Raw genomic sequence first — 26,119 nt, forward strand, 5'->3', positions numbered from 1 at the left:
TTTGACCTCCAGGCTAACTGGCTGTGAGAGTCAGCTGTGTCTGCAGTGGGAGAACTTCTGTGCTGGATCTCTAGGGCGGTGCTAATCTAGCTTTTGCCTAAGGCTATCCGGCAAATGCCTCTGTGCAGGACTTGTTCGGGGCGGGTCCCTGGGGATCTACAGGGCGGGCTGGAGCGGAGCGAGCAGTTATGGCTGCTCTCAGTTCCGTCCCCAGGGGCTCTACCTCTCAGAGTCCCAGCAACTGCTGCAAACCTCGGAGAGAAAGCTGCCTTCGAGTTCCGACCCAAGCCAGACAGTCCCGCTTCTCCGGTTTGAGTCTGGGTCCCTAGAGATGCGCCCGGATCTGGAGCTCAGAGTCTGAAACTCCCTCCCGATTGAAAACAACAACCGCGCCCTCAGCCGCCAGCCCACTCCGCATGTACTCCGCACCTTAGTATTTCACTTTAGCACTGCGCCTCCTCTGAGTCAGTATGCTATTCTCTTTCCTCCTAGTTGTAGAACTTCCACTCAGCCAGCCTTCCCGTGGTTCTGGGTGATGTCCGTTCCATCTTTTAGTTGTATTTTTGAAGTGGTTGTTCGAGGCAGCAAACTCCGGAGTTAACCTATGCCTCCATCTTGGTTTCTCCCTTTTTGTTGTTTTTTCAAGAATATAGTTTTAAACCGAATGAACATATGGAAAGTTAGGAAAGGTTTGTCTGCTAAGTTTGCAGAAGAAATTTTTACCAAGCAGAGGTAAGAGTGTGTGTGTGTGTGTGTGTGTGTAAGTCAGTAACAATGTTTGTGAATGTTTGCAGTAAAGGAAACACAGGTTCTGTGATGGGAGGAAGTGAAGTGTGTTAGAATAGACAGGAAGAGGATATATTGTTCAAGATGAGGTTGAACATTTTAAGGTAGGGTTTGTAGGCCAGTGCTTATGGTTTTGTCCTATATCCAAGGAATAAAGAAAAGTTTTTAAGTTGGAGGTATGAGTATGGGAAGAGTACCCCACTCTAGCTACTGTGTGGAGAGGTGCTCTAGAGTGAGTGCTGAGGGACTAGTAAAGTAGAAGTAGGTAGGGAGATAATAGAGAAGATGAACACTTGAGATGTGGACAGACTTCAGATATATTTAAGAGATAAAATTGGCAGTATTGGGAATTGGTGTGAGGGGAGTTGTGAGAAAGATAAATTAAACATGATTCCAATTCTTGGATTTTGCACATGGTTGGATAGCTGTGCCATTTAGGGAAGTGGGGAACACAAAGAAAGGATCAAATTGGAGATGGTGGAATGAAGAATGTTTTTATCTTCATAAGGTCAGGGGCTTAGACTAATTTATTGATGCCCTTCAGCTCCAGGATAGTTTTTGGCACGTAGTAGCTATTCACTAAATATTTGTTTCACTAATGAATTATGCAACCAGTTTTGGACATGTTGAGTTTGAACATCTGAGACATTTAAGAGTCAATGTCAACCATTTGTCTAGATTTAAGAAGATCTAAGTTGGAGCTTAAAGGAGGAAGATGAAATCCATTGACATGTAGATGATAGAAGATGCTGAGGTTGCCTAGGCAAAGGAAATAGACTAAAAAGTAGAGAGGGCACAGGACAGAACCTTAAATTACATTTTTTTATTTTTTTAAAAATATATTTTTATTGATTTTAGCAAGGAAGTGAGAGGGAGAGAGAGATAGAAACATCAATGATGAGAGAGAATCATTGATTGGCTGCCTCTGCATTGGGTATTGAGCCTGAAACCCGGGTATGTGCCCTTACCCTGAATCAAACTGTGACCTTTTGGTTCATAGATGGACGCTCAACCACTGAGCCACGCTGGCCAGCCAAAGTATACTTCTTTAGCAGTTGTTGGCCAGAAAAGGACAAGAAGGCATTTCTAGTTATGTAGGGGGAAAAATGAAGCTCAGAGAGGCTAAGGAGATAGAGTAGAATGGCACAGAGGAGTCAAGTAAGATGGGAAGTAAAAATACCATTGGCCTTAGCAATATGGAAGCCATTGTGACTTTAGTGAGAGCTGTTCTAGTGGAGTGTTTGAGGTGGCAGCTGGATTGGAATTGATTGAAGAGTGAATAAGAAATGAAGGAAGAGAGGCAGTAGTTTGGAGGCAAAGGATGAGGATATTTGATTATTTTTAAAATATGATTATAGACCAACATAAAACGAACATGAATTAGGGAAAGTGGGATGTACTTAAACATAAATACTTAGAATGCAGAGGAATTTCTTCCACTTGTGACCAAACATTTCCTGAGCACTTTTTTGTGCCAGGCCCTTTGCTGGAGTCACGCTAATGGCTTTGCTCTCCTTGCGTAGACACTGTGCTAGGAGATACATGTATAGCCTTGCATTTCAGCCATTAGTTGTTATATGTTGAAGCGTTAGGTAAGTGTATGGGTTAAAATGCTATTTTGTATGGGGTTCCTCCAAGGATGGCTGCTTCTTCAAATGTTGTGATTCTGTCCAGTAGCAGGTGAGGTGAACCAATTTCTCATTGACATCTTGAGATCCCTTTTATGTCTCTAGATTAATGAGAGTACCCTCAGTGAAGCTCCCTCTTCTGCTGCTTCCAACCATTCTTAGCCCCAAACCAGTGAATAAATGCTGCCAACCACTACCAGGTGAAATAACAGGACTACACATGTGCTGCCAGTCAGCATGGTTGCCTAGCAACAGGAGGAGGGGCTGATGTCTTGTCAGCATGTGGGCACAATAGATTCTAGCTCCAGGTGCTTCATTGACACAGTGATTACACAGACCAACCTCCATGTCACCTTTGGAAGTTGTGGTTCTGAGGCTGGACTGTTTTTGGAAGGTAAATTTAGAAGAGAAAGGAGACTATAGGATATGATCATCTGGCTACATAGATAAGTATTGAAAAACAGAATTTGGTTTTCTGGCAATGACTTAGCTATGAGACTAATGGGCTTCTGGCAAAGGATAAAGTATATCTCATGAAGACAAGGTGTTTGGCAGGCATATGACTCTCACTGAATTTGAGGAAGTGAGAGACAAATGCCTCCATAAATTCCCCCCCAAAAAAGAGTTTATGGTGGGTACCAGGTGGGAAGTAGAAATAACCACAGTGGAAAAGATACAGAGTGAATATGAAATTTTAACACAAGGCAATTTATTTCCTACCTATTGTTGAGATTTTGAAGTGTCTTGTAAAATGGATCTCTTTGTAGTCACCAGCTGCCCTGGAAGGGTTTGGGTAAAATTCCACAATGTATGGATTCATAAATAAATATTGCCCTGACCAGTGTGGCTCAATTGGTTGAGTGTTATCCTGTGCACCAAAAGGTTGTGGGTTTGATCCCCTGTAGGGATGGGTACAACAGGTAGCTGGTAGATGTTTCTCTTTCTCCCTCTCCCTTGCTCGCTCTCTAAAAAAATCAATAAAAAGATATTAAAATAAATGAATAAATAGATATTATAGGGAAAACTTAAAGGACAAAGAGCCACAAATAGAAGATTGTGCTGTCTCTCATCATCCCAAGGAGAGGTGGGTAGGGACCAGGAAGTGCAAAACCCTTGGTAGAAGTCTGTGTCTCTGTCCCTATGGTTCTTCCTTTTTGTAGAGCAAGTGAAAAAACAACAACAAACAGTCCTGTTAATAGGGGGAAAACTCAGTCTGCTTGCGACCAGGCTATCAGAAACAAAAGTTGTGTGGAAAGTCACCTGCCTAGCTTCAGGAAAGCTTGGAGTCCATGGAGTTCTGCAGCTCCGAATGCGGGAGGAAGCCACCTATTCTATGGGAAGCCGAGCTTGTAATTACAATTTGATGTTATATGAATGAGCTGCCCATTTTTATTTCCTTTTAAATAATTTATCTAATACCATGTGCTATCAATATAAATGTCATTTAAGTTATATTCTTATTTAGTGATTATTCTTATATAAAACTTTTGGAAAATAATTAGTTGTAGATTATTAGAAGAGCAGCTAGTTGTGCCCATACCTGAGAATTTCTCTGTTGCTTCATATAATTGACATTATTTTGTGAATTTCAATGTTAGCAATATTGATTTTTAAGAATTAGATTTTGAAATATGCAATAAGGATTCTTATGAAAATGGTCAGGCACACTTTTTCAAATGTTATTTTTGTGTGTGTATATATATATATATATATATATATCAAATTATATCAGTATCAAGTAATAGCAGCTTATAAATATTTGTTTACTGAACGAATAAATTGAGCAAGATATACTTACACACACATGCACACAAACTTTAGGTCTGATCATAAAGTAAATGAGAGTTTTATATTTGTCCTATATAAGTTAGTTATAGGGTTTTATGGCTTAATCATATGTATACCATATGTGTAATTTACTCAATATGTATTTAAATGCATTCTTTGATTTTAGCACAGTTGCTTGTAATTAAATGTATTGAAATGAACATACAGAAGTGGCAAACAAGAATACTCTGAAAAAAATCGTTTTTAAAAACTGAAACATTTTTACAGCTACATGAAGTTTAACTATGTCTATTTAGGAGTTCTATCAATTATTAACACTGATGTAGTCGGTTTACAAATATAACCGAGATGTATCTCTGTCACATAACATATATGACATATATGACATATACATGAGTACCAGCAATGTCACCCTTGGCATGTTCTTGGACAAGTACATAGTTTTTTCAAATATGAAAATATTTTGAAAATTGGTAATGGTCTATTATCAAACTAAACAAAGCAAATATTTATGGTTGAACAACTTTGGAGCACTATTAGGATTCACCCTGTGATTGTTACATGAGTTCAATTTGTCTTTAGTTACCCTCAGTCAAAACCACATTTGGGAGGAATTGAGAGGCACTTTTTGTTAAAAAGAAATAAATCCAAGAAAGTGTAATAAAAACAAAATAACTACAGGCCCTTTTTACTCATAAAGGCTTTAAACACCTGGTTATATTGGGAAAAATTACACAAGTATTCTTTCTCTAGGCATCTGTTCATTTCATTGTAACATATTTACCTGTATATGTGCTTATGATAATTGCTAAGCTTATTTTTCTCAGCCTAGGAAGGCTTAATTAACATCCATGTGTCAAGGAAAAGAAAACTCTTAGAAGTTCTTTGAGAAGGTTTGGGGTAATAAATTTCCCCAAATGCTTTCTTTTAAGGCTAATCTTCGCTTAATTTTAAAAAGTTATGTGAGTTATAGACAAGGTAGTTTTTCCTTAAAAAAAAAAAAAGCAAGAACAAAAGGCTAAAAATTGCTGAAAACATGAACACCACATTCCTATTCACACCACTTTAATAATTTATCAAGTGCAGGACCAACAATATGAAATTTTCATGTGTGAGTATCATCCAGCCTCATATAAAAGTAACACATGAAAAATAAGGTCACAGATAAGTCACAAATACCAGTGACTCTTGGCTACAGTTCTCTAAATAATAATAGTAAAATGTCATTTCAAGAAAAAAAATAAAGATTTTTGGTTATAGAAACTTGAATTCATTGTTATTGCAGGAATTTATTTTTAAATTCACAATTACATTATGAAAGCCAAAAGTGGATAAAAAATTATTACTTTTTTAACTATTAGGACTAGAATTAGTGTAGAGCATTGTAAAATTATATTTTTCTTCTTTGTTTTCAAGATCACTGGTTAAGGAATCTGTATTTAGCATAGATTGGACAACCATGATAGTGTTCAGGATCTCATCTCTAGGTGCTTATTCTGACATAGGTCTTCAAACCTTGGAAAGGGATTTCACCTGAATAACATATGTGAGATTTTACCCCAAGGTTAGTGTGTTTAGAAATGCTGAGTGTGTGTGTGTGTGTGTGTGTGTGTGTGTGTGTGTGTGAGTGACCTAGGGAATAAAAGAAGAAAGGCAATGCAAAGAGATGAAGAAACAGGAAGGCTTACTTTACACTCACCACTGTCATTTAAACTTACTTCCAAAGAACTTAATTTTAAAATAAAAAAAAATTCACGACCGCATTTGACTGCACCGTTTTGTCTCCTAAGAAGAATTTAAAGAAGGGAAAGTTCTCAGTGGCTCTCCTTTTATTGCTGGTGGTGCCGGAAGATAAGACTTAGAGACGGACGTGTGGCTCATCTGAATCTCTGAATCTGTAATAAATATGCCACAATAGGCTTCCACAGAGATGCCGGGTCCCTGTTCCAACCAGCAAAGAGTATTTGTACAGACCCCAGAAAATGTTCTAACAAATCATTAAATTTTGCCTATAAGATGGATTTCCTGGACTGTCACAACTCCCAGATAATGCGCGGTCTTTCCTCTAAGAGGAGACAAACTTAGGAGGGTGTTGCAGGGCATTGTCCCCCCCCATCCCCACTCTGCCCTTTAGGGTAGTTGTTAGAATAAATAGGGAAGGCATGGGTGGATGCTCTCTCTCTACTCTTCACAAAAGGCTCACTGGAGTCCGCTGGTCTAATTTTTAAAGCTCTCCATGGTTCACTATTATAGATTTGTGCCCTCCCTCAGTGAACCTGGACCTCCAGTCATTTCTTTTACATATTTACTTGGATTTCTTTTATTGGTCGTTGTTGGTTTGAATATGTTATTGAAATACCTGTTTTAATATTTGAAAACCACATGAAACTATGTCATAATGGAATACATGTATTCAATGAGAAGTAGATCAGGAATCATGTTCTTATAGAGGTTTTGAATGTAAAGCATAATGTATTTTGAGACGGTCTCTGTTTGGTGCACGGAACTAGTAGCACTGAAAAGGAGAATCAGTAGTTGAACATACCATGTTGATGAAATTTTGCAGCAAATAAACTCAGTTTATTTTATTTCAGAGTAATATGTTTGTTCCTCAGGCAATTTAATCTGTTCTGTATTCAAAAGGCAAATGAGTTTCTGCTCATAAGGCAAAGTGTGGCATTTAAAAAATATTGACAATTTAGTTCTGCTGGTATCTGTCATTTTCAAAATATATAAAACTAAGAAATGGAAAATCTCCAATTGGTGCATCACTACTAATACTTAATTTCAACATTTTTGCAATTTGCTATCCTCTGATGTTTGCCATCTTGAAAAAGATGGAAACATCATTTCATATATGTGTCTTTTCTGCACATACTAAAGGTCTTTTCTATAAAGTAGTAATGGAATATGCTTGAAGTGATCAGAATTTAATGGACTGTAGAACATTTGCAGGCCAGAAGCTTTAGGATGAAATGCAAACAGCATTAAATGCCTAAATTTATTTCCTTCCAGACTTTCATCTTACAGTGATTTTCTGCAAGAATGGTATTAGGGGCTTGTTGGGAACAGTTAATAGAAGCCATGATAGATAATAACTGACTCTGTAATTAGTCATTTCAAGACAGAGGTACTCTTTGAGTCCCTGATAAGCATTGAATTGTGTCGCTACATCATGTTTTCATTCTGCTGTCACAACCTAGCCATTCATATTCATAGACTCCAGCGCTAAGCTCATTGCCAGTTTAACACAGATGTGGGGGAGATATGTACCAGCTCCTCAGCCTTTTGATCCCTTCTTATTTTTTATTTGAGGAAATGGCAGAGTAACTTCAGAGTGAGGATGAGGGTATAGGTGTCTTAGTGACAAAATTATCAGAAGATTAATTTGGTATTTACATTATGTGTGTACATTCACCCATACAGCATTTTTTTATATATGCAAAAGAAATACTATGATGAGTAAATGTAAAATTCAAACAAAATATCCTGACATTTCTGATTTTTGAGTACTATAATTTTTATTTTTGAAATTAATCTTTATTTCTTATTTCAGGAGAAACCTCTATTTTCATATACCTCTGTGAATAACACGGGTTCTTTTTCTGTGTGGGAGAGATGTTAGGTTTCACTATTTTAGTTACGCTGGCTACACTATGTTCTCAGTTATTTTTTACTTTATGTTACTTTATGTTGTAACAGTGTTTTTGTGTGGTTGAATTCAGCAGGCATTGAGCTTCTCCTGTGAACCTGCTCTAGGGAAGGTGGGTTGTGATCAGATGTTCCTGGTTCCTGAAAGCTGTGGGATCACTGGGGTGGGTGAGGTCAGAAAAGACCTCCTGTGAGATGGCATGTGAGCCTGTCGCTGAAGAATGGGTGGGATTTTAACAAAAGGAAACAGGGGAAGTCATTTTGTGTGAGGGCACTTTTTAAAGAAAGGCCAGGAGACAGGGAAGCAAAGATGTTCTAGTTTAACTGGATCAAAGAGTGTTTTCAGGTGAAATGGGGAAATTTGATTGGAGAGATTAATTCTGGCCACAACCTGAAGGTCTTAGAAACTTCATTGAAACAGGATTTTAATCTGTGTATGATAGGAAGTGGAAGTTAGATCATTTGTTGAACAAGAGAATGAGGTGATATGATTAAGACACATTTGCTTTCTGGTTATAGGTAATAATATACAGCTTTATTTCCATGGTAGTTAAGTTCAAAATTCTACTTGCAACCCAAATATTGATATTGCTTTTATCTTGATAATTAAAGTAGCTAGTATTTTTTTTGCATAACATTTTAATGCAAAAATATTAAAGATATAAAAATTGACTTTAAGAAAAAAAAATGTTCCCTAGGGAAGAATTTTATAAGTGTATCATCAAAATTTGTAAAACCATGAAAAGAAGTAGATCATATGTCAGATTGAATAGTTTAAGTAGATGTTCACTGATTTAAAGTCATTAAATTATTATTTGGTGATTTCATATAAACCTTTGATGTCTGAAATGGGTAACTAACTGGTGGGTCCTATCCCATGTGGTGATACATTTTAATTTGTATAAAGTATCTAGAGTTGCTGATGTCAGGAAGAGTTTATAATAAGGAACTAGTTCTAAATATCTCTTTTTGCCTTTCTAGCTAATAAAACAAAAAGTTACAGTGCTAACATAGTTCTTGGCTCACAGAAGCTTTATACATATATATTAGAGGCCCGGTGCACGAATTTGTGCATGGGTGGGGTTCTTCTGGGTGGCCTGCAGGGATCAGGCTGAAACCCACAGTCCAACACTGCCTGCATCTCCTACCTGCCGCTCCTGCTCATCCCAGCCCCACTGCGCCTGCTGCGGGCTCGTGCCCAATCAGTCCCCATCGGGAGAGGCTCGCATAGCCGCAGCAGTGCTCACCAGCCATGAGCCCTGCATCTGGCGCTCTCCTGAGGGGAGTGGCCTGCAGGATCGGGCCAAAACCAGCTCTCTGACACCCCCCCAGAGGTCCTGAGGGCACAGGCCAAACCGAGGGACCCCACCAGCACAAGATTGGGGCTGGGGAGGGACCATGGGAGGGCTCCAGGGCATGTCCCGCCTTTGGCTCAGTCCCTGATTGGCGGGACCCCAGCAGCAAGCTAAGCTACTGGTTGGAGTGTCTGCCCCCTGGTGGTCAGTGCATGTCATAGTGAGCGGTTGAGTGGCCTTAGCATATCATTAGTACATTACGCTTTGATTGGTTGAACAGTCGACCGGTCACTGGATGACTGGACACTTAGCATATTAGGCTTTTATTATATAGGATAGCTTAGTTCTTAAAGTCTGAATGTATTACGTACTTTCTAGGGGATTTTATTATTAGGGCTAGTTTGCTTGTCCTAACTGTGTTTCTAATATGTATTTATGATAAACTTTTTCCCCCTCAACTTTTAAGTCTTTTTAAAAAATACACATATTTTTTATTGATTTCAGAGAGGGAGAGAGAGGGAGAGAGAGATAGAAACATCAGTGATGCGAGAGAATCATTGATTGGCTGCCTCCTGCACACCCCCTACTGGGGATAGAGCTGGCAACCCCAGGCATGTGCCCTTGACCGGATTTGAACCTGGGACCCTTTAGTCTGCATGCCGATGCTCTAGCCAGTGAGCCAAACCAGCTAGGGCTCCTCCCTCAACTTTTAATATGAAATTTTTCTGAAAGAAAAAGTAAAAGATTAGACCACAACTATCTGTATACCCACCACCAAGATTCATCAGTAATTCATATTTTACAATAAATTTCTCTGAAGGTGAATTGGCACTTGGTAAATATTTTTTTTTTCAATGTCTCCCCATTCACAATACAGAGCAGGCAAAGAGCGGCACTTGGTAAATATTATTTGTTCCCTGTCTTAGCATTAGTTATAGCATTTGGCGGATAATCTTGAAAATACAGTGAAGGTTTTGCTTATTAACTGGGCAAATTAGACATCAATTAGACACAAGCAGTCCTAATAGCTGTTTATCTTAAAGGTAGTTCAAATATAAGAATTTTGTGCAATTTTCCCTTATCCTAATATACCCAAATTTATATATTTTAACTACAGCTTCTATTTATGCAAAGGTAGTTTCATAAGATGTTTTTTAAAGGAAACATTTTATTTTTTATTTTTATTTTTTAAATTAAATCTTTATTGTTCAGATTATTACAGTTGTTCCTCTTCCTCCCCTCGCCATAGCTCCCCTCCACTCGGTTCCCCCCCGACCCTCTGCCCTTACCCCCCCCCCCACTGTCCTCATCCATAGGTGTACGATTTTTGTCCAGTCTCTTCCCGCACCCCCCATACCCCTTTCCCCCTGAGAATTGTTAGTCCACTCCCTTTCTATGCCCCTGATTCTATGATATTCACCAGTTTATTCTGTTCATCAGATTATGTATTCCCTTGATTCACTTGTTGATAGATATGTACTTGTTCATAATTTTTATCTTTACCTTTTTCTTCTTCATCTTCTTAAAGGATACCTTTCTTCAGCATTTCATATAATACTGGTTTGGTGGTGATGAACTCCTTTAGCTATTTCTTATCTGTGAAGCCCTTTATCTGACCTTCAATTCTGAATGATAGCTTTGCTGGGTAAAGTAATCTTGGTTGTAGGTTCTTGGTATTCATCACTTTGAATATTTCTTGCCACTCCCTTCTGGCCTGCAAAGTTTCTGTTGAGAAATCAGCTGACAGTCATATGGATACTCCCTTGTAGGTAACTAACTGTTTTTCTCTTGCTGCTTTTAAGATTCTCTCTTTGTCTTTTGCTCTTGGCATTTTAATTATGATGTGTCTTGGTGTGGTCCTCTTTGGATTCCTTTTGTTTGGGGTTCTCTGCACTTCCTGGACTTGTAAGTCTATTTTTTTCACCAGGTAGGGGAAGATTTCTGTCATGATTTCTTCAAATAGGTTTTCAATATCTTGCTCTCTCTCTTCTTCTGGCACCCCCATAATTTGGATGTTTGTTTGCTTTAAGTTGTCTCAGAGGCTCCTTACACTATCTTCATATTTTTGGATTCTTTTTTCTTTTCCCGTTGGGTATTTTTTACTTCTTCGTATTTCAAATCTTTGACTTGATTCTTGGGATCCTCTGGTCTGCTGTTGGATCTCTGTATAATACTCTTTATTTCAGTCAGTGTATGCTTAATTTCTAGTTGGTCCTTTTTCATATCGTCGAGGGTCTCACTAGATTTATTGAGGGTCCCACTAAATTTATCGGTGGTTTCTAGAAAATTCTCTCTTTTTTTAAATTAAATCTTTATTCAGATTATTACAGTTGTTCCTCTTTTTTACCTCCATAGCTCCCCTCTACCCGGTTCCCACCCCCTTCTCCACCCTCAACCCCCCCCCCCCACTATCCTCATCCATAGGTGCACGATTATTGTCTAATCTCTTCCCGCATCCCCCACACTCCTTTCCCCCCCAGGAATAGTCAGTCCACTCCTAAAGGAAACATTTTAAAGTGACATTTGTTTTGGGACATTTAAAATTATGCAGCTTGGGACCATAACATTCTGAATCAGAGTGTCAAAAACTTACAAAAATATCTGTAGTGGGAATTAGGACTGTGTATTTTACTCATTCCGCAAATGAGTGTATCTGTACATACCTATACACAAAGTCCTATGATTTATGTATACTTTATTTAAAATACTAGACACAGATACCGCTGTCTTTAGTTAATCAGCTTCATCAATGGGCCAAATAATATGGTAACCATAAAGTTGTAATGTTTCCTCCTAGTTCATATACATTTTTAAAATAATTTTATATTAAAAAATGTGAGCTTTGATTTTTTTCTCATCATGAACCATATTAGTACTGTGTATAGTAAACCATTCCTTTAATTTATCTTAGGCCACTCTCCTGCTTTCAAGAAGATTATTCCAATTGCCCGTGTAGCAGAACTTTGGATGTAAGTGATGTGCTAAGACTGGAGACCCTAGACTAGTGCTTAAAGGGTGAGTCCCAGTGGAATAAGAGGGAAAAAAGTCAAGTCAGTGCACATAGGAAGGGTAAGAGCCAGTGCACATTAGGGGCCAGATAAAGACTGATAGAAAAGAAGAGGAAGATATGGCAGCGTACTGGAAGGGGCCCCAAAAGAAGGCTGAAATGGCAGGAACTGATGATGCTGAATTACACAGCAAGGACAGCTAGACAGAGCAGCCTCAAAGCCTGAAACAATGATTTGTTTCTGTGTGTGTGTGTGTGTGTGTGTGTGGTTTTTTTAGAGGAAACCCTCACAGACTGAGTAGAGGACACAAGTAGAGATAAGTGGGAGCATTCGTTGAAAGGGAAAGAGAGGGCAGAGAGAAGGGTGTTCCTGACAGTTTCAAAGTCCAAGTGTCCTTGGCATAAAATTTTCAGCATCTTGCTTGGATTGTTCATGAGTTCACTACTAGTGTTTCAGTCAATAAAAAATAAATAAATAAAATGTGGGCTTCAGATATCCTGAAGTTTCCTCCAAACTTAGCAGGAGATCCAAACGATGTCAGGTGTTTTTGAAATACAAAAATTAGACCCATTCTCGAGTAAAAGAAAACCTGGCGATCAGAAAGTTATGTCTTGTATCCCATACACATCTGGGCACCATTTCCTTTTTCTTAAAAAAAAAATCCAGTTCACATATGGATTATGCATTAGTTCTGTAAAAGGAGGAAAGGGAATGCTTGTTCCACAGTGTCAGGAGAGTAGCAGTTTTCCAAAAGCAAATGTAATTTTTCCCCTTAAAAAATACTTTGACTTCTCAACTCAAGTGAGTAGAGTAGGAAAATAGATTATAATCAATTAGTTCTAACCGAACCTTTTCTTTGGATCGTCTGTGTAAGATACAGCATGTGAGAATGAATGTATACTCAAGTTGGTCTGCCGTTTTTACAGATGTCTTTGGCTATCTCTTGGCCTCTGCATTGATTTGTCTTGCACTCTGGAAAACATTTTAAATATATAAATAGCCACCTTTCCTCTGTCGTCTTTCCATGTGGCTTTTCCAATGGGATCCATCTGACATACAAAGTCTAGGATTCACAGCATGCTTTTCCTCTGGAAACTAGTTGTAAATAAGACAATCTTGTACCATTTTTATATGAATGAGTCATTCCTTAATAAGTATTTTAATACACATTTATTGAACACCCAAAATTGTCAGGAATTGCTCTAGACACTTAAGATACCTGCCTGATGGAGTTTACATTCTGCAGAATGAGACTGACAAAAAACAGAGAAACAAAAACCATTGCAAGTCAATCAGTATAATATGTTCAAGATAGTAACTACTTATAGAAAAAAAATGGGGGGAAGTAGAACCAAATAGGAACATCAGGAATGTGAGGATTGTGGGGGCAGGGAGATGGGGTCATTTGCAATTCTAAATAGTGTGGTTAAGGCAGGTTTGAACTAAGGCTCCAAAGAGGTGAGGGAATTGGCCCTTCAGGTATCTGGAGAAAAGGACTGGTGTAAGGACTTGGCATATCTGAGCAACACCACAGAGGCTAGTGTGGCTGGAGTGCAGTGAGCCAGGAGGAGAGCAGGAGATGAGAACAGGGAAGGAATGGAGGCTGATCACGTAGGACCTTATAGGCCACTGTAAAGACTGACTTAGAGCGTTAGAAAGTTGTAAGCAGAGGAGGGACATGAACTGACACGTGTTTTAAAAGAATTCCTCTGACTCTTATACTGAGAATAGACTGTAGAGAGGAGGGTAGAACCGGGAAGACAAGATCGATGTCTAATGCAGTCATCCATGGGAGAAACGTTGGTAGCTCAGAACAGGGTGTGAGTGGTGAGATTCTGGATATGACCTAAAGGCAGAGCAAATAGGATTTACTGATGGTCTGGATTCAGGGTATGGATGAAGGTGATTCCAGAGTTTACTCTGGTTTTTAGCCTGAGCAGTGGGAAAGTGGTGCCTCTATCAGTGGAGTTGGGGAAGGCCACAGCAGAAGCAGGTGTGAGCCATGGGGTGGTGTTCAGTGTTGGTAATGTTGAGGTTGAGATGCCTCCTTGAGCATCCCAGGGGAGATGTTAGGAGCAGCTTGATATATGTCTGGAGTATATCAAGAGAGAGAGCTGGACTGGGGAATGAAACTTGGGAGTAGTCAGCTTATGGATAGTATTTACTAGTAAAGCAGAGAGACTCTAAGATTAATAAAGTGTTTTTCTTAGTCATTACATTTTTCTAAGACAGTCAATGTTTAGAAATTATTTCTCACATATTTAAGCTCACTTAGCCATGAGGTTACAAAATAATATCACTGATAGGAATAGGACCAAACAGAGAGAGAGAGGGGAAAAAAATCACACAAATACCTTGCCAAATCTGACATGATAAATTGATAATATTGGGAATAAAATCCAGTCTTCTTATTCCTGAGATGTTTTCACTAGATCTTGCTGCTTCAACACCCACGGATCTATGTAAAGGGAAGCACTGACTTGAAGCAGGCTTTGGGGGGGTGTGGAGATCAGAATTTGCTTCATCCTCTGGGTCTGGAGGTACACTGGGTGGCAGATGTTGGGTGTGGGGGTGGGAGCTCAGGCAAGAGGTTAACCTGAATGGGCATCTAAGGGGCACAGCAGACTTGGTTATGCTCTGAACCCACATGAGTTACAAGCCGGGCAGGCAGCTTCCTAGGTGCACATCTCTTCCTGGTGAAACATCATTTGATATGTACAAGCTATTAATAAATTGAATGTATCAGTTGTCATGGTTAGACATGGAAGGGGTTTAGTTTTGATCAGAACTGAATAACTCTCAGGAAGACCAAGAGTTGCCACATGCGGCTGCTCTTCCTCAGCCCTTTCTCCAGGATCCTTCAGCCTTCAGCCTCTGTTTTAAATTGACACTGAGAAGACGGGTGGGTGAATTAATAACAAGCTGGGGGATGCCACATGTCTTGGGCCCACTGCGGTCACAGCTCAGACTTGGAGTGGACTGTGGTCAGAAATGAAGCGGTAGGTGGGAGGGTGGATGGAGAATCCTAGCAGGCAGCAGGACTCAGAGGTGGGCAGTCCACTGATTGGATGTGTGCAGGCATCGGCAAGGCAGACGCCAGGAGCTCAGTAAAGCATTCCTGTTCTCAGGCAGAGAAGAGAAAGGCAGGGCTTCAAGGTCGGTGAGAGGGCAGGGCAAGGGAACTTTTATCGATTAGTTACTATATTCATGATAGTGTGTGAGATTAAATATGTTGATAGAGAGATGATAGGTATATTTCTTTTAATTCTTACCATAAACCTGAAAGTATTAGAATTCCTTTTTTGTAAATGAGGAATCTGAGACTTGCCCCCAGGTCACACACTAATCAGAGGTAGAGGAGGTAAGACTCAAGTGAAGGTTTGCCTCACTCCCAAACCATAAAACCTTTACACTTTTCAGAATTTTGGAGCTAGAAAGCTTAAAAAAATGGAGAGGAATCCACAGGGCTGTGTTTGCGTGTTAGTATAGGCCGCTGCCATCTCACTGGACTGGATAGTGGACTGGGTTGAGAGGCAGAGGGTATAAACAGGGTCCCTTGGGTCCCTGAAAGAAACTGCAGGTTTGATCTATTTGCTGTGAAGGATAACCTGAGATATGGCATTAAAGTTCAGAGGTCAATATAGTCAATTTAACAGGAAGTCACTTAATTCTAACCCCCTTAGATTGGGACACAGAGGCAGTGTAAGCTCTTTTTACCTAAGTCTAGGTAAACTCACTGAATCAGAGGATGGAGGCATCAGTAGAACCAATTGTACTAATCTGGGGTAAACAAACCGGGGGGCTGAGGATTAGGGTGTGATGCTGTAGATGGGGATTAAGTCATCGGTTCTCAACCTGTGGGTCGCGACCCCTTTGGGGGTCAAACGACCCTTTCACAGGGGTCGCCTAAGACCATCGGAAAACACATATATAATTACATATTGTTTTTGTGATTAATCACTATGCTTTAATTATATTCAATTTGTAACAATGAAAATACATCCTGCATATCAGATATTTACATGACAATTCATAACAGTAGCAAAATTACAGTTATGAAGTAGCCATGAAAATAATTTTATGGTTGCGGGTCACCACACCATGAGGAACTGTAATAAAGGGTCATGGCATTAGGAAGGTTGAGAACCACTGGGTTAAGTGGTTTTGCTCAAGGATAGGGAGCCGCGGATGAGAGCCCAGTGTGTGCAGGTTCACCTCTTCCCCAGCCTGGGGTTTTTTATCCACCGGGGCATGGGGTCGCTTCCTGGTCACCTTTGGTCCTCTTTCTCTCCAATAACAGTGACATTGACTCCTGCAACTTTCATTTTCGTTTTCTTCAAATACTCCTCATGTATGTAAGTAATCTGAGAAAGGGGTTATTATTAAACAAGGGTTTGGCCACAGCCACTTTGCCACTGGGAGATCTGGCGGGGAGCAGAGAGAACATGGAAGAGAAGCCAGGTTTAACAGCATAAAAATTTTTTAGATGGTCTGGACAGTTTCTTAATTGTTTTATGCCGCAGATTCCTCATTTGTTTCCTGAGAATAACAATAGTATCCCCTTTACAGAGGCACTTTAATAATGAGATGAGATAATAGATGTTGACTACTAAGCTCAGTGCCAACGGAGTGGTTTACAGTAGTCTCCATGCCAGAACTCAAAATTTTAGTTATTAAAGGATGTGAAGGTGATTTACTCCAACATCCAGTGCCATTTTGGAGATAGCATGATGTCCAGTTATTCTAATGTGTCTTGTTTTATGCTTTATAATATGGCTCTTTCAGACCATTCAGTTCTACTCACTAGATTTTTTTGGAGTTTAATTTAAACATTTTCATCAAAGTTAATGTGACTCTTCTCCTCGCAGCCACCAAGCATGATGACTGCCTTGAACTGTGCACCACCAAAATAATATTACCTTCTCCCAGCTTTTTCCTACAAATAGCATCTTCCTGATCTTATAAAACCAATACAGGAGAAAATATTATATCCAGGAGGAAATTATGATCAATTTTTAGGGTGGAGAGCAAGATAACATTTTAAAAAGCCAAACCTGAGTAGCATACAGATACATTTAATTTGAACCGTTTCTTCCCAGGAACATCCTGATTTTCTGGTTATGAAACCATTGGAATCATCTTGTAGACTTTGGTCTAACACTTACAGCATACAGCAGTCTTCCTCTCTTGTTCTCATAAGGAAAAGGGCTGACTGTCTTCATGCAATTTAGTCTGCTTTTGTCAAAAACTTCAGGGACTCATCTCTAAAATGTAGATTCACAATAAGTGCAACTGACTGTTCTTCTTTCAGCTTATGTAAGATTGTTTCCACAGCTTATGTAAGATTGGAATACTTTAAAAATAAAGTGTTTCATCACATTGCCAAAACTCCAGCCATGCCTTTGACTGCCTTCAGGGGTGGTGATGGAGGTGGGGAAACTAGCTATATTCAATACTCCATTGTTTTCAGAGGATTTTGCACATAGCTAGGGAAAGTGCAAATGAATGCAGAAATGCAGAAAGATAGGGCTGATGTTCTAAATTTAGGACTAGCAATGATAGACATTGGAGTTCTGAGCTTCTTTTTGCTTTTCTGTCATTAGTAATACGTGTAAAAAAATACCAAGTAGCGATAGTATAAAAATTAATATGAGTAAAATTTTTGACAATATCTAACACTTCAGAAATGTATCTCATTATCCTGACTGTATTAATTGAGGTTTCTTTTCTCTCCCCCACCCTGTATTTCAGTGACAATTTCAACAAGCACCTTTTTTGATGGGTTGTTGGTGACAGGACTCTACACATCTACAAGTGTTCAGGCTTCACAGAGCATTGGAGGTTCTAACGCTTTTGGATTTGGTAAGCTATCCTGATATAAGAAATCAATAATTGTAAATATTTTATACAGTTATTAGACATTCATTATTTCAGATAAAATAATATGACATGATTTTTATGAGTTTGCTTTTGGAGTTGGGTGACTTGAAATAAGTCATGTAAATGTGCAGCCAACCATGAGCTTGGCGTGACCGTCCTCTTCACCCTCTGCCACTATTACACTTGGTCCTGTGGGTTCATGTACAGTTCTCTCTTCTGTCATTTACATTGCTAGAATTGGAATTCACTCTGATGCCCATGCAATTATTCAGTATCCTCTTTTTATAAACAATTCTTAAAATCCTGGAGTAGGTGAAAAGTGTCATGTTGAGTTTGGCAAGTAAGCATTCAGTACTACACATAGAAGTTGGTAATAATTGTTTAAATGATTGAATTCTATGAGTATTCATAAAAGAATGTGATTTAATATTTAAAGCACTTATATGGAGTCTTTATCCTTAAATCAGAGGCCTGGCAGGTTACTTACATGGGGAGGCATAAGGCGACATGATGGTCACTCATTTTTCAATTTGGAAATCTCGACTTTACCCATAATGTGGTAAATGTGTCAGGCTAGAATTAAGTAGACTCTGTTAAGCATCAAAAATGCAAATTTAACATATCAGTTTGTGTAAAGCATGAAATCACTGATCTTACTCTAAAATTGGAAAACTGCATAGGACTTCCTCCATTGATGTGAGAAGAAAGAATTGGGTTATCAAAAGTGGCCATGTGTTAAGAGTTTGTTTTTTTTCCCTGGGGTATTTATTAAATAAATAATTTCTACTTTTGATATATGAAAGAGTACCTCCTCTGTGTCCAGTCTGGTATTAACTCTGCCCAGGTAACCTACTGATTGATGTCAGAGTCATAATGCTGATGCTGCATTGTCATTCTGCTGGCCCAAGATGAGTTTCACTCCATAGGGCCTCAAGGAGCTGGTAGTCATTTAATCATCATGGTAAATTTTGACATTGAGAATTTGTCCTATTTTTAAAAGACCTCATATAATCTTTTACAATCTGTTGGTAACTACTTCTAAGGTCTAATTCTTTAGAAAATAATTCCTCTTAGACTTTAAAAATTCCACTTTTTTAGCCCCACCTTCTTTGTGCTCTGCAGAGGTGAAAGGTCAGTTATAATTATGTAGTTAGGTACATAATGTACACCTCGGGGCAAAAGTAGGTTTACAGTTGTTTGTATGGACAACACTACAATAATCTATATCTAATCTAATAAAAGAGAAACATGCAAATTGACTGTACCTTCGCTATGCCCCCAAGCGACGCCCACTAGCCGATCAGAGTGACTATATGCAAATTAACCAAACCAAGATGGCAGCCGGCAGCCACGGAGCTGGAGCAAGCAGGAGGCTTGGTTGCCCCGGCGATGGAGGAAGCCAAGCTTCCCGCCTGCCCTGGCTGGCTCTGAGCTCCACTAGAGGCAACAAAGTTTCAATTATAGAAGATAAATAAATCCCAGATACCTGCTTCCAGCCAGCCTCCACTGGGAACTTGGGTGGCTGGGGGCTGTGGCCAGCCTGCAAACAGCCATCAGCCTCTCACCCAGGCTGGCCAGGCACCCCAGTGGAGACCCCCACCCTGAAGGGGGTGTGGCCAGCCTGAAAATGGCCCTCAGCCCCTCACCCAGGCTGGCTAGGCACCCACCCTGATCTGGGACACCCTTCAGGGCAAACCAGCCGGCCCCCACCCATGCACCAGGCCTCTATCCTATATAATAAAAGGGTAATATGCAAATTGACCCTAACAGCAGAACTACTGGGAATGACTGGTCACTATGACACACACTGACCACCAGGGAGCAGACGCTCAATGCAGGAGATGCCCCCTGGTGGTCAGTGCGCTCCCACAGGGGGAGCTCTGCTCAGCCACAAGCCAGGCTGACAGCTGCCAGTCCAGCGGTGGTGGTAGGAGCCTTTCCCGCCTCCTCAGCAGGACAAAGGATGTCCGACTGCAGCTTAGGCCTGCTCCCCACTGGCAAGTGGGCATCCCCCAAGGGCTCCCGGGCTGCCAGAGGGATATCTGACTGCCAGCTTAGGCCCAATCCTTGGGGAGCGGGCCTAAGCCAGCAGGTGGTTATCCCCTGAGAGGTCCCAGACTGCGAGAGGGCACAGGCCAGGCTGAGGGACCCCCCCCCCCCCCCAGTGCACTGGGCCTCTAGTATATATATAAAAGCCTAAGCGACTGGATGAACGGACAACCAGTTGCTATGATGCTCACTGACCATGGGGCAGACGCTAAATGCAGGAGCTGTCCCCTGGTGGTCAGTGCACTTCCACAGCGGGAGTGCTGCTCAGCTGACCGACGGGAGCCAGATGCTGGGGCTGACTGCTGGCAAGCACAGCTGTGGCAGCATGAGCCTCTCCCGCCTCCGTGGCAGGCACAGCGGGGCAGGGAGGAGGGGGAGTGGCAGGCAGGAGCGGCAGGTGGTGTTCGACTGTTGGTTTTGGTGGATCCCCACAGGCCACGCCAAGGGACCCCACCAGTGCATGAATTCATGCACCGGACCTCTAGTTAAAAAATAATGCAAGAATAAATTCAGTTTTGCATACTCACAACTGTAAACCTACTTTTGCCCTACCCTGTATATGACGTACTACCTCTTCTGTTATAACAGGACCCACTAGTAGGATTGCCATATTTAACACATAAAAATTTTATAAGACATCCAGTTAAATTAAAACAAATATTTTAGTATAAGAATGCAATATTTGGGATAAGATGTACTGGGTTCTACTGTAGCCCAAGTAAATCAAAACCAGTTTGGCTCCGTAGATAGAACATTGGCCCACAGACTTAACATTTCCAGGTTCGATTCAGGTCAAGGCATGTACCTCTGTAGCATGCTTGATCCTCAGCCCCAGTCAGGGCATGTAGGGGAAGCAACTAATCGATGTGTCTCTCTCACATTGATGTTTTCTTCTCTCTGTCTCTTCCCCTTCCTTCCACGCTCTCTAAAAATCAATGAAAAAATATCCTCAGGTGAGGATTAACAATAAACAAACAAAGTGGGGCTTGGGTACTGGTAGTTTTTAAAGCTCCCTAGGTGATTATAATGGTTTTCCAGGGATGAGAACCACTGTACTGGGTTAGTAAAGTGCCCCACAGCATCAGCATCACTGAGAACTTGTAAATACAGACTTCCAGACCTTACTCTAGGCTTAGTGAATCAGATCCTCTGGGCATTGGACCCAGTGAGCAATTTTTAATGAGCACTCCTGGTGACTTTGATGCATACTAAAGTTTGAGAATCATTCATCTACATGAACTAAATGGAAGAGACAGACCTTATTTATTATTATTTATTTTAATCCTTACCCGAGGATATTTTCCCCCTCACTGATTTCTAGAGAGCATGGAAGGGAGGGAGGAGGAGGGGGGAGAGAGAGAGAGAGAGAGAGAGATTGGTTGCCTCCCATGCATGCCCCTTCCAAGGCTGGGGAACCTGCAACCAAGGTGTGTGCCCTTGACCAGTAATCAAACCCACCACACTTTTGGGCTGCAGGCTGATGCTCTAACCACTGAGAAAACTGGCCAAAGCAGAGACAGGCATTATTTAAATGACCATATAAATATGCAATAGTAAATCTTGCTAATGGCTAGCTAGCTAGGTGAAGTGCTGAGTGCTGGGAAAGGGTATGACAGAGAAATGAGATCTAATCTAGGGTAAAATAGGGTGTAGTTAGGAAAGGCTTTCCTGAGGAAGGGCTATTGAGCTGAGATTGAAGGATGAGTAGGAATTACTAAACATCAGTGGGAGGTGGTGCACAGCATACCTGAAGGAGGGAACAGCAGATCCAAAGGTCTCATGGTGGGAAGAGACTGGCTGTGTTGTAGGAATTGAAAGAAAACCTTGGAGTGGCTGATCTGGCATCAAGAGGAAGTGATAAGCCTGGATAGGAGACCAGAGTGAGACCCTTCAGGATCTTGAGTCTGGGAAGCCATTTAGGATTTTAGGCAGAGAAATGACTTGAACAACTGTTCATTTAAAAAAGATCACTCTGGGGTCAGCCTGGAGAACAAACTGTAGGGTCCAGGAGTGGATGTGGAAAAACTGTTAGGTGGTGAAAGGTTCTGATGCGTCAGGGCATGTGAGGAGTCCAGGTGGAGGGAGGCTGGTATTGGGGATAAGAAGGAACAGTATGGTCCTGGCTGGGGGGCTCAGTTGGTTGGAGAGTCATTCTGTACAACAAAAAGTTGTGGGTTCAATTCCCATTCAGGGCACATACCTAGGCTGCGGGTTCATCCCCTGGTTGCGGCACATATGGATCAATATTTCTCTCTCACCTCTCTCTCTCTCAAACTCAATAATAAAAAGCAGCATCACACATATCCTCAGTTAAGGATTCAAAAAAAAAGTTAACAAGGAGACGTGGTGTGTGGAGGGGTAAAAGTATGGGCTGTTGAGTCACACAGATGTGCTTGCAGATCCAGTCTCAGTTCTTTTTAGCCATGTGCTTCAGCCAAATTGTTTGACTTCTCTAAGCTTATTTTCCTTATCTAGAAAAAGGTGGTGATAATCTATAATAATAAAAGGGTAATATGCTAATTAGACCAGACGTCTTCCGGATGTCATTCCAGATGTCCTTCCTGACTAAGTTGGTCCTGGGTGCCTGCAGGCTGCCCAGGGGAAGAAAGGCCTACTCTTGCACGAATTTTTGTACATCGGGCCTCTAGTGACTACATAAGATGTTGAGTACTCATGAGGATTAAAGGTGTTGATTTATGTAAAGTCCTAGCACATGGAAAACACTCAATAAAACTAAGTATTCCAAAATTATAAATCTGGATAACCAAAGTAGCTGATTTTCTCAGTTCAGGACTGTATATTCTTTCTTTTGGGAGAAAAATTGTTGGAATTAATTTGGGTTTTACAGATCCAGATGATTTGAGAAGAGTCGACTGAATGAACTATCATTTGCCAAGATGGAGGCTTTAAATGAGAAAAATCATTAAATATCATTCATAGGAGTGTTGTAAACACAATTTGAAAGAACATACAAAATGCATGTATCATATTGCCTCAGATTTTAGTTAGTAAGCCAGACAAAGACCTGAGAATGAAATAGGAATTATTTAGGACACCCAGCCTTCAGGAAATTTTCTGTGGTGACTTTGAAAAGCTCAGTTTCATTTGAATTAGAATGTATTTGATTGGCTCAAATTGCAAATAGTCTTTCCACCATTGGCCATTGATGGTTTGAAGAGGCTTCTGAACGTGAAGCTCATTGATGGCAGTTAGACTTCTGTAATCAAATGCTCAGGTCTCCCACTAGTCAGTTGGCATTTCTATAGGACATGACTTTTACCAGTATATGGATGGATAGATACATGATACCTTTTTAAGTTTCAGAAAGATCCAAATAATTGTATGTGTATGTATGTGATCGTGGTAAATTTCCTTAAAATTTAATAAACACCTGAGTATTGTTAAATGGAGTTAATCTTCATAAATAATGTTTTTGAATAGAAAGCAGGAGGTAAAATGTCTTTTTAGATAAACGGTCACTTTTTGGAACAAAAAGCACATTAATATTTTTGGTATGTGACTTAAGTTTAACATATTCTTTACAATTTAAGAACAAAATGAAAATATGTAATTTGATTAGGGTGCAGGTGAGAAAGTAGAGGAAACTCTTTAAGAAGGTAAAATGTGAGAGAATTGCTGCTCTTTGGTAGTTTAGTAATTGTAGTAGGAGCAGGCTGAAATAATGTGGCATGCTTTGATCTAGAACAAAAGAGTTATTGAATACATAATCTATCATTAGGCTCTGACTTTGATGGAATGCTAAGCAAACATGATTTGGTTGGCATTTTCCAAACACATCATAGGATTAGTGTGCAATGTTAATGTGTTTAAGTAGCCGCGACAAATAAGGCAAAGTAAAGCATAGAGTTGAGTTTAAAAAGTACTTCTGAAAGTTTTCCCCCTTGGAGTTAATTTTAATGTACTAATTGCACTGAAGTTGTAGTCACTCTGCTTTAAATATAAAATATATGTATGACCAGCCAAAATAAGACCATCATTATTCTTAAGATACTGTTGTATAAATGTAATCCCACTAACATAACTATAGCCTTTTATGCAAAACCAACATTCTTTAAAACTTATGCCTCACTGACCAAATATAGACAAATGCCTAATAGCCAGAAGTACATTAAAACAATAGTTATGCAAAAGATGATTGAATGCCAGCAATGTGAGATTTGAAATACCTCATTTTGCTTGTCAATATAAGAAAACATGCTGCCCTAGGGAAGTGTGATGTTTAATTATGGATATCTCTTTGTGCATCCCAGAAAAAAAATGCTTTCCTCGTCTTTGGCATTGAATTCCAGTTCAATCATGTAAATCTTCAACGCTCATTGTGGTTGCTCAATGAAGGGATATCTGAATATTCTTTCATACAAAGTTGTTCCGTTTCCAGCGGCTGCAATGCATTTTACTCAATATTTAGTATTCTGGCTCTAAAAGCATTTTACTACATTATTGGTATTCAGGCTGTAAAACCTGAGAATTGCATTTGCAGGTCTGATTAGTAGCAGTCACACTTCAAATTGTTAAACCTTGCATAAATTAAACTTTTGTGTTTTGCAATTCTTGGATAATTTTGTTCAGCTAGTACATCAACCATTCTAGCCATTTTTTGCTTAAACTTTTATAGTTTTCTGTGTGTTTCATTTATTTTTTCTGTAATAATTAGGCATCCTGGATCCAATAATTTGTTAATTATAAAACTCTTAAAATGGCAAGATTTTGTGAAATCCAGGTTAGGGGGAAAGTGTTATGAATAGATCCAAGATTTTTTCCCCCCTTTCTAGTCTTTCCTCTTAAACATCCAGTTAATCATATCATGTTTTAAATAGAGATTAAGTGACTAACATCACAATTTAATACTTTCAATATTACTTATAAAGCATAATATTAGAATTTTTTAACTTAGTGATCTGATTTTTTCAATGTGATTTGATACTCTAACTTTAGATGAATATATATTTACAAAACAAATTGTTTAAATGTTTTTAAAATACTTCAAATTTTACTAAATCTTATATTGGTTACTAGTTAATAGAAATGTGTAATTTACCAGTAGATTTAGACAATATGTTAATGTTTAATTGCTAGGATGCAAGTTTTTTCTACTACTTGTAAAAATTGTCACTAAAAATAAGAATATAGTGTCTATTTAATCTACCTTTTGGTTATACTTCTCATTAAAACTGCGTAGAACTTTTACAACTTTGCTAATTATCACCAGGATCTCATGTCCCTGGATATGAGTTACAGTTCAGTCTTATGTGTCCTGTCTTTGTGACTAAGAGACATACACTTGTGATGTGAATACATTCATATATTTAGGGTTTAACGTCTGTGAAGAAGGGACATCACTAACAACTTTATTATAGGGTAATGTATAGTTGTGGTGTTTATTTACTAGCCTAAATGAAGCTAAGTTACTCAGAATGATCTTATTAAATTATTTTGTCTGTCTCTTTACAAAGAAATGCTCTGTAATGTACTTGAAGAATTTTAAACATATTGAGGGATTCAAAGGCATGACCTTTTATTGGGTATGGTAAATGATCTGTAACAAGAAGACTCTAGGTTAATTAAACAAATTACTCTAGTCAATGGTACAAGGAGCATAGCTGACAAGAGATGAAATTTACATTAACTTATCTTATTTACAGGGAATTAACCTAAATTTGGCATTTATTCATTCCATTTACTTATGCCAGCATTATCTTCATTAAGAAATAGTGTTATCTTTGTTGTGTCAGCCATTTGACAATGAACTCAGGGATACTTCCCAATCCCTAAATAACTAGCTTAAAAAAGAATAGTGGGCACGATGAATATAAAGCTGCTGAATTAATCAGTCAATAAATTGCTAAAGCAGATGTTGAGGGGCATGAGATTTGGGCCAAGTGGAGGAGTTAGGGGGCACGGCAGCTCAGTGCAGTGATGCATTACATGACCTCTGGAGCCAGGCAGCTCAGGTTTCATGGCTGGCTCTGCTTCTTGCTAACGTGGGCCACATACTTCCTCCCGCGAGCCTCAG

The 26,119-nt window shown here is 39.7% G+C and overlaps 1 protein-coding gene across 2 annotated transcripts in view; it reads left to right on the forward strand.

Moving 5' to 3' along the window:
* Positions 1–26,119, forward strand: part of RELN (reelin) — a 439,320-nt gene that overhangs the window by 39,970 nt on the left and 373,231 nt on the right. For both annotated transcript variants that reach the window (XM_036327598.1, XM_036327599.1), the window contains exon 2: positions 17,908–18,018. In XM_036327598.1, coding sequence (XP_036183491.1) covers positions 17,908–18,018 — 111 coding nt within the window. The remainder of the gene's footprint in view (positions 1–17,907; positions 18,019–26,119) is intronic.

Source organism: Myotis myotis, unplaced genomic scaffold, assembly GCF_014108235.1.
Source record: "Myotis myotis isolate mMyoMyo1 unplaced genomic scaffold, mMyoMyo1.p scaffold_m19_p_11, whole genome shotgun sequence".
Classification (NCBI taxonomy): domain Eukaryota; kingdom Metazoa; phylum Chordata; class Mammalia; order Chiroptera; family Vespertilionidae; genus Myotis; species Myotis myotis.